Below are 8,956 nucleotides of genomic sequence, written 5' to 3' on the forward strand. Positions count from 1 at the left end.
TGATCCCGGCGTTATGGGATTGAGCCCCACATCAGTCTCCTCCACTATGAGCCTGCTTCCTCCTCTCCCACTCCCCCTGCTTGTGTTCCCTCTCTCGCTGGCTGTCTCTATCTTTGTCGAATAAATAAATAAAATATTTTAAAAAAAATCTTCTGTTTCAGAAGGCCTTCTCGGTGCTGTCCAAGTTCAGGTTCCCTACTCAGCCTCTGTTGATATCCTGGGAAGTGCGGATGGGGGGTACCTAGTTACTGCTGGGCCTGGGTGGGAATTCAGTCTGCCCACTGAGCTCTGCTGATACCACCCTGGATGGAGGGGGCAGGAGGCGTCGGTACTGCTCCCCTTGTGGCCTCCACGGACATGGTGGAGGACCACATTGCTGCTGGCAGGGGTGAAAATCCTGACTCTCCACTAGGCCTCTTCTGACACCACCTGGGCAAGTAGGAGTAGAAGTCTCCGGTCCCCATTTGGCCTGGCTGGCAGCGTATAGGTGGTATTGCAGTTTTTTCTACAGTTTTTATGGCTGGAGTAGAGTGGTTATTATCTAAAAGGTTTGTTTGTTTGTTTTGTTGTTATTTGTTTTTTAAGATTTTTTTGAAAGAGAAAGAGAGAGCACAAGCAGAGGGAGAGGCAGAGGGAGAGGGAGAAGTAGGCTCCCCACTGATCAGGGAGCCCTATGTGGGGCTTGATCCCAGGACCGCAAGATCAGGACCTGAGCTGAAGGCAGACATTTAACTGAGTAAGCCACCCAGGTGCCCCTAAAAGTTTTCTTTCTAGGCTGCCCCTTGCTAGTCCTTTGGGTAGAGAGAGCAAGTCCCCCCCCCTTTTTTGGGTCTGTACCAATTAGTTTCTGGGTACAATTAGTACTGGGCTTCTCCAGTACTCAGTCTGAGCTATATAAGGCAAAAAGAAACCCTGGGAATCACCACCATGTCATTCTGTCAGTCCCCAGGTCCCTAGCCAGTCTGTCTTTTCTCCACTTTTCAGAGTGTCCTTATGTTTGTCTTATTATATGTGAAGTCCGGGGTTTTTTTGTTTTTGTTTTTGTTTTTTACCTATACTTAACAGAGGGAATAGGGAGACATGTGTTTACTCCATATTTTCCCAGGACCAGAAGTCCCCAGGGCCTTTTAGACCATTTACTCTGCATGATCTGGCATACAGCAGCCAGCAGAGCAGAGTTCCCCTGAATTGATGGTGAACTCCCTCCTCACCAACCGCCTACCAGCACAATGGCCCAATGTGTTCTGCTCTGTGATTCTGAGTTCACCTTCTAGAATTTGAAATCATTCCAGCCTGGTTTGAATAGGCATACTCCAGTCTTCCACCACTTGCCACTTCTCAGCCCCTCAGAATTCTCTCAACCAGAGGCCCCAAAGAGGCTGTTCCTGCATTGTTGAGGGAATGAACTGTATCTATGTCTTCCTGGCTTGGCTGAAGAGCCATGGTCCCCCTTTGCTACAAAGCAAGGCTTTCAGCATGGCCGAAAGGGAGCCATGGCCCTTCTCCCTGTGTCCAGGATCAGTGGGTCTGGTCCTTCTGAATGGCAAGCCATTCATGAAAGTCCCTTTGAAGATAAAGAAAAATATTTTGAGTTAAAATATTTTTGGTATACTACTTTTAAGCCTCAAAATTAATGAGTAATTTTTATAAAACCAATTGTCAGAGATGAGATTTTCAGATGTCTGAAAATATATTATCAAATTACCCCTTCACTTCCCCAACCAGATAAGAAAAGATTACTATTTGTTTCAGTCATTCATAATTAATGATTTTAAAATACCTAGCTTAGGGAGATGCAGCAAGAGAGACATCTGTCCAAGTGGAGTAGCAACAATGCCTGTACTCTTAACGCATTTTTTAATTATCAAAAATTTTAGACACAAGAATAGAGAGAAAAAAATGAACTAATTTAATAACTATTGTATGGTTACATTTGCTTCATATATCCTTTATTATTTTTTTCTCAATTTACTTAAGTATTTAAAAACAAATCCCAGGGGCACCTGGGCAGCTCAGTCAGTTAAGCGTCTGCCTTCCGCTCAGGTCCTGATCTCAGGGTCCTGGGATTGAGCCCCGCCTCAGGCTCCCTGCTCAGCGGGGAGCCTGCTTCTCCTTCTCCCTCTGCCCCTCCCCTCTGCTCGTGCTCTCTCTCTCTCTCTCTCACTCAAATAAATAAATAAATTTTTTAAAAAATAAAAATAAAATAAAAACAAATCCCAGATACCTTTTATTTCATACCAATATACTTCAGATTTGGACTCTTTTAACAAATCTGGAAATTTTCTTGTGTAACTGCAATGCTATTACCACATCTTAAAAAAGATAGTGATCATTCTTTGGCATCATCTAATACCCAAATTTCCCCAATTGTCCCAAGAATGTCTTTTTTTTGAGGGGTAAAATATACGTGACATAAAATATTCCATCTTAACTATTTTTCAAGTATACAGTTCAGTAGTGTTAAGTACATTCACATTGTCATACAGCCAATCTACAGAACATTTTTCCTCGTGCAAAACTGAAACCTTGTACCCATTAAACAATGACTCTCCATTCTCTCCTCCCCTCACACTGGAAACCACCATTCTATTTTCTCTCTATAAATTTGACTCTTTTAGATAACTCATATAAATGGAATTATATAGTATTTGTCTTTTTGCAACTGGCTTATTTTACTTAGTGTAATGTCTTCAAGGTTTATTCATATTGCAACATGTGTTAGAATTCCATTCCTTTTTAAGGATGAATAGTATTCCATTGTATGTGCATACATTCTGCTTATCCATGCATCTGTCAAGGGGTATTTGGGTTGCTTACATGGTTTGTTTGTTGGGAATAACGCTGCTATGAATATGGGTGTACAACTATCTCTTCAAGACCTTGCTTTCAGTTCTTTTGGTTATATATTCAGAAGTGGAATTGCTGGATCATATGGTATTTCTGTATTTAATTTTTTGAGAAATTGCCATACCATTTTCCACAGCAACTGCACCATGTTAATTCCTACCAGCAGTGCACAGGGCTCCAAGTTTTCCACATCCTTGCCAACACTTGTTATTTTCTGGCATTGTTTTATTGATGGTAAGGGTCCTGATGGGTGTGATGTGGTATCGTGTGTGTGTGTGTGTGTGTGTGTGTGTGTGTGTGTGTTTGAGAGAGAAAGAGAGAGTGATGGGGGGAGGGGCAGAGGGAGAGAATCTTAAGCAGGCTCCATGCCCATGCAGAACCCAACATGGGGCTCAATCTCACGACCCTGAGATATGACCCGAGCCAAAATTGAGAGGCAGCCATTGAACCTACTGAGCCACCCAGGTGCCCCTTCTTGTGGTTTTGATTTGCCTTTTCCTAATGATTAGTGATGTTGAACATCTTTTCCTCTATTTATTAGTTATTTGTATGTTTCCTTTGGACAAATGTCTGTTAAGTCCCTTGCCCATTTTTAAATTGTGTTGTATTTCTTTTTTGTTGAGTTGTAGGAGTTCTGGATATTAACCTCTACCAGTTATATGACCCAAGGACGTCTTTTTACAATTGATCTATTTGAACCAGGATCCAACACAGTCACCCTATATTATATATATTTTATTGTCTAATCTGGAGGAAATCCCTCTCCCTGTTGTTTTCCCTGTCATTAACTTGTGGCAGAATTCAGGTTCACAGTCATGTAGACTTACAGTTTTCTATCTTAACTTTGGTGTTGCCCTCCAAAATTTTCTGCTTTTGCCCTTGATAATTTCAGCAGTGAAATTTCCCCTATTGAAAAATCAGTGTTTCTCAATCAAAGGTTCCTAGACTACGCCCAAAATGAGAAGAGGAAGCTTTCTTGGTATCTGGGAACCTGCCTGTGGGGAAGTGGACATTGGTGGAAGGAATGTAGGAGAGGTATGAGAATCAGATGGGAGTGAAGTGAGCACATTCAGGTCACCAGCCTGGCCTGAAAGAATGGAAGTGTTTCCCATTACTCTACTGGTGTTACTGGGGGACCCCCCCACCCCCTGCCAACCCCATGACCAGGAGCGACCCAAAGACTATACGCCAGCCATAAGTGGCACAGGGCAGATCCTGGGGGACTCTTCCAGGACTACACTGGGGCTCTGCTTCCCAGGGGTCATTGGAGAGGTAAGTCCTGTCTCAGGGCTGCCCTGAATACCTGGGGCATTTCTAGGAGTCCCTGAGGGCACAGGGGCTAGGCTGAGGAGGCTCAGGAGCCAGGACATGGTGACAGAGACCACTGAGTGAAAAGCTATGGTCACTGATAATATCTGGGGACTCTAAAAGATCACTAGAGTTATCTCTTGGATTCGAATTATCACTGATTTTTAAAAATAATACATTTTCAAAATTTTCTTGAGTGAACAGTAAAAAAGTGACATTCTATTTAAAAATAGATCAAAACCAGGGCAACTGGCTGGCTCAGTCAGTAGAGAATGCAACTCTTGATCTCAGTCAGGGCTGTAAATTCAAGCCCCACATTGGGTGTACAGATTACTTAAAAATAAAATCTTTAGGGGTACCTGGTGGCTCAGTTGGTTGTGTCTGACTCTTGAATTTGGCTCCAGTCATGATCTCAGCATTGTGAGATCCACCCCCATGTTGGGCTCCATGCTAGACCTGGAGTCTTCTTGAGATTCTCTCTCACCCTCTCCCTCTGCCTCCCCTGCCACCTGCATGTATGCTCACTCACGCTCTCGCTCTAAAAAATAAAAAAATAAATAAATCTTAAAAAAAATAAGAGTAAAAATAGGTCAAAGTCTTCAGGATTAACCGAGATATGCTTAAGGATGACCATTATTGATAACTGACTTCTCCAGAGATCTGTCGGCTGGAATGGAAGTTCTCCAGACTTTCCTTAGAGCCCAGAAGGGCCAAGCAAGAACCCAGAAATGTGGCACAATCCAGGGAAGACCAAGCGTGGTGGAGCGGAGCTGTCTCCCCAGAGTCTGGAACTGAGGCCCCTATTCCTGGTTCTGCCTGCAGCCCTGGTGAGGCTTGGGACCTGTGAGGAGGAGGCCCAGCCTTCTGGAAGCCCCTGCCAAACCCACTAGAGCCTACCCAATGGGCCAATTTCTTTTACCCAGGAGAGCTTTATCCCAGGTTACTGCTTCCAAACTCCCAGACACAAATGTTACCTGCTATTCCAAAAGTATAGAACTCTTTATTATAAACCCAGGATACAGAAAAGAAAGGATACACATAGGCATATCTCCGCTGTCTTTGAAATTCTCTGTGCATACAAAACAGGTATGAAAGATACTTTTTTCGAATTGTTTAAAAATAATCCCCAAGACCAAAGTGAGGATAAGTGCATGGTTAGCTAAGTGCTTCATCAGGATCATGCAGAGAGGGGCCTCCAGGTCCTCCCAGACCCTGAGGAAAGGTACTTTGCCCTAGCCCTGGCTGGGTGTGGAGCAGCAAAGACACATTTTCTATTAGATTTAGGGTCCTAGGGTCTGCCCTGGGACAGAGATCTGAGACCATGACATTTTCTCCCCTTGGGAGAGCTTGAAGATAACGAGCATACAAGTCCCCTGGGAGAGAAGAACAGCTGTGTCTGCAGCTTACTTGCTCTCCGAGTTCAAGCAGCTCTTTCTTGCTCTGTGCTTCACTGAAGGCACAAATATGCTGGCATATAGGGTTCTTTCCAGAGTTAAGTTTCAATGAAGAGGGAAAAAAAGAGAAGGAATACAAGTGTGTCCCACCTTTGTCCAAGGTTAGGCCCCCTCGATAGTGATTCAAACCCAGCTACTGCCAGTTCTCCCCACTCTACTTAGTTCTCAGGTGGAGAAACTGAGGCCTAAGATGTGTGGACAGGTCAGGGCTGGTTCCACTGGTCGTTTTAGTGCCAGTGGCTCTGGATTTCACTGTCTTGGCTGATAACCCAGCATGCGGACATGCCACTTATAGCCACTGATTCCGTGCGGGACATGAAATGCCATGCCCACAGCTATGTACAGTGGCTACAGGTGTGTCTGCAGGATTGGCATCTCCAGGAATTGAGAGGCAAGTGGAGCACAGATTACCCCTACAACTGCAGGAGGAAGCAGAGGCAGAAGTACATGTACGGGCAGACAGATAGATGCACACACGACCAGGGTCCCACGGCAGTCCTCAGGGCAGGGACAGGGCCTTGGCGAGGCGAGTCCAGAACCAGGACTTGGTGCAGGGGTTTGTGTAGTCACAGACGGTGATGAACCGCAGGATGCTGGGGAACTCTTTCTTCATTGCCTTGTACTTGATGGGGATCAATCGCTTCTGATGGGCACCTGCAAGCCAAAGAGTTCCGAGCTGGCACCACAGTAGTGGAGGGATCAGTCCCCAGCCCAGGGGTTAATAGCCCTCCCCCCCAATAAGCACCCCTGGCACACATTCACCCACACAGGAGGCAGTTGTGTACACACATGCTCAGGTGTGCAGAAACCTACAGGAGTTCCTTGGTGCTGCATCCACGCCCTTGGTGAGGGACCGAAGGCATCCTAAGGCCCCGCCCACCCACTCCTCCGTGGCAAAGGCAGTGCTTACCCGGAGAGAGGCTGAGTGCAAACTTAGTCTGGAAGTCACATTCCTTGCTTTGCAGGTAATCATCAGAGACAACCACCACCATCCGGCGGCACCTAAGGGAGAGTGGACAGGCTGCAGGCACTGTGGCAACCTAGTTCAGCACACCCCCAGGGGACAGACTCATGAGGAGTCTACTGTGCCCAAGCTAGACAGGGCCCGGCTAGGAGAATCCCAGCATCTGGATCTCTCAGGCAGGGCTTTGTGTACCCACCCACCTGCCCCCTGGCCACTTAGCCAACCTCTTTTCAATGAGCTCACTGGCAATGGACCAGACACAGGTGCCAGGCAGGACATCACGATCGGATACACACAACTTCAGCCGATAGTTTGTCTGTTCCAGCTGCCGGATCATCTCCTGAACAAATTGGATATCGCTGGGGCAGTAGCAGATGAAGGCATCAAAACGCTCGGGCATTTGCCCTGGGTGCAGAGCACAAGGATGATGTCAAAGCTCTACAGGCGAGGAGCCCAGCCAGGAACCCCAGTCTAGGTGACCCTCATTCTGAACCCTACACCAATCCTGAGACGACACTAAGAGAAAATGCCCTTACCTAGGAGAGGGAAGATGAGTGTCTCTCCCCTCACCCCTCCCCCTCCGGGGGCCAAGCCCTGGGTTGACCATGAAACAGACACATCGTTTCATGAGTCTCATACCACCTCAGAGGTAGGATTACTATTCTTCCCATTTCTTAGGTGAGGAAATGGGGAGATCAATCAGGGAGATTGAGTGACTTGCCCAAGAGGCCACAGCCCACCTGCTTTCAAAATCTATGCTTTCTAACACAATATCCGATGGCCCACCTGTCACACCTGGGGAGCAATATTGGATCCTTACCCAAGGGGTCATCAAGCATGGTGATGCCGCCCCGCTCTGGTGTCCGTGGGTCACTGCTGTCTACAGCAGGCACCTGTAAGGGCTTCTCAGACTCCTCCTGCTGCTGTTTCAGAATATACTTTTGGCAATCCTCCTCTGTGGAGAAGAGACAGGGTGTGGCAGTCTCCTCCGGTTTGTCCCATGCCTACCCACAGTTAGGATCCAGCCCTTTTCCCACTCCCTTAACTATGATGTGCTCCAGGCCTTTTCTGGCAAACTGGTGCCATCCACAGTTCAATAGCTCTGAAAAGTTGAGTTCCCATCTGGCTCTGACCATCCCAAAGGGATGTCATCGCTATTCTGGTCATCTGGAAAGTCATCAAGGCCAGGCTTGTGTCTTTCTGTCCCTTTGTCCTGGCCCTCCTTCCTAGAACTCCACAGAGTAGAACCCAAGGTCTGCTGCTTCTAGGACCCATGGCTGATAGGAGCAGGGGACTGGGCATGCAAGAACGGCTCAGGAGACCCAGAGGTTATGTGCAGTGAGGGCAGAGGCCCCAACCAAGCAAGATGCATCACCTGTGGGCCGCTGTTCCTACACCTATGCATGCATATTATGTGCCAGCGAGTGGCAGGAAGGGGTGCATTTCTCAGGGACCTGAGGTTTCCATGACTGTCAGCTTTCAGTCCCTCACCTGCCCTGTTGCTCTACCTGAAGCAGTCCTGACTCCCCCACAAAGGACCCCGATTCTGACTCCTGGCCCTACCTGAAAGCCTTTGCCTAAGATGTTTCCCTATGTTCTCTGCCTCTCCCCAGCCTTCACCCCCTTTCTCCAGTTCCTATCACCCCACTGAAGGAGGGACCTGGCCTCACACGGTGGTACCACCTGTGCGGGTTGCCTCCAGCGCCCCCACCCCACCCCAGGCAGAAAAGGAGGACCTCTCCAGGGGAGGTTAGATGCTGAGGCTGGTGAAGGTCAGCTCCCTCATCGCCCTAGGTATGAGGCCCGGAAGCGCGTGTCCTCACCGATGCTGGGCCCCAGTTCCACCAACACGTCCTCGCGGCCCAGCTTGGTGAGCAGCTCAAGCAGGCGGCCCACCGAGGCCCCAGGGCGTCCCTGCCAGTCGTCCAGCAGCTTGCCCGTGGGGTCAGCGTGCGTCTCCAGATGCCGGATCTCCAAGTACTCGAAGCCCATCTCCTCGGCCAGCGCGGTCCAATCGGCCGCCACCTGCGTCCGCACGTTCAGGAACAGCGACAGGCGGCGCCGCACTCGCACGTTGAGAGCAGCCAGGGGCAGGGAGGACGTAGAGCAGACCGCGGACGCGGACTCCGCGCCGGAGACTTCTGCAGCCATGGCGGGATACCGCGGAGCCTCAGCGCTGTCGGGTCGCGTCGCCTGTCCGCGCTTCCTCCTTCCTTTACCGCCACCCCCGCCCCCGCCCCCGGCCCCGCCCCGCCGGTTTCTGTTTCCGAGAAGCGCCGCCCTGCCCTTCAATCTGGAGCCCCAGCAGCTGTGTGAAGGTGGGGATGCCCCACCTCCGCTATCGGGGTTTGGGGCAACAGGGGAGATGGGAACCGGAGACCTG

General features: G+C 48.8%; 1 protein-coding gene across 3 annotated transcripts; it reads right to left on the minus strand.

Annotated features, from left to right (window-relative positions):
• Positions 1 to 5,135: 5,135 nt before the first annotated feature.
• Positions 5,136 to 8,808, minus strand: MYD88 (MYD88 innate immune signal transduction adaptor). 3 transcript variants are annotated; one of them, XM_026496731.4, is made up of 5 exons: positions 8,397 to 8,808; positions 7,394 to 7,528; positions 6,798 to 6,978; positions 6,520 to 6,611; positions 5,136 to 6,263 (listed from the first exon to the last, which is right to left on the minus strand). In XM_026496731.4, exons 1-5 carry the CDS (start codon positions 8,722 to 8,724, stop codon positions 6,109 to 6,111), a joined length of 891 nt encoding a protein of 296 aa, XP_026352516.1. In that variant the 5' UTR covers positions 8,725 to 8,808; the 3' UTR covers positions 5,136 to 6,108. The 3 variants fall into 3 exon arrangements, with proteins under 3 accessions (XP_026352516.1, XP_057171848.1, XP_057171849.1); XM_057315865.1 differs by having other exon boundaries at positions 6,243 to 6,263; positions 6,817 to 6,978; positions 8,397 to 8,802; XM_057315866.1 differs by having other exon boundaries at positions 6,243 to 6,263; positions 6,520 to 6,562; positions 6,789 to 6,978; positions 8,397 to 8,802.
• Between the last annotated feature and the right edge of the window lie 148 nt (positions 8,809 to 8,956).

This window comes from Ursus arctos, unplaced genomic scaffold (genome assembly GCF_023065955.2).
Source record: "Ursus arctos isolate Adak ecotype North America unplaced genomic scaffold, UrsArc2.0 scaffold_20, whole genome shotgun sequence".
In the NCBI taxonomy this organism is placed as follows: domain Eukaryota; kingdom Metazoa; phylum Chordata; class Mammalia; order Carnivora; family Ursidae; genus Ursus; species Ursus arctos.

Bases quoted from the DNA above. Each gene is read 5' to 3' on its own strand.
- MYD88 (XM_026496731.4), bottom strand. From the start codon at position 8,724: ATGGCTGCAGAAGTCTCCGGCGCGGAGTCCGCGTCCGCGGTCTGCTCT. The intron at 7,529-8,396 runs GTGAGGACACGC...TCTTCTCCACAG, and splicing joins GGAACTGGGGCCCAGCATCG to AGGAGGATTGCCAAAAGTAT. The intron at 6,979-7,393 runs GTAAGGATCCAA...CTCTGCACCCAG, and splicing joins CATGCTTGATGACCCCTTGG to GGCAAATGCCCGAGCGTTTT.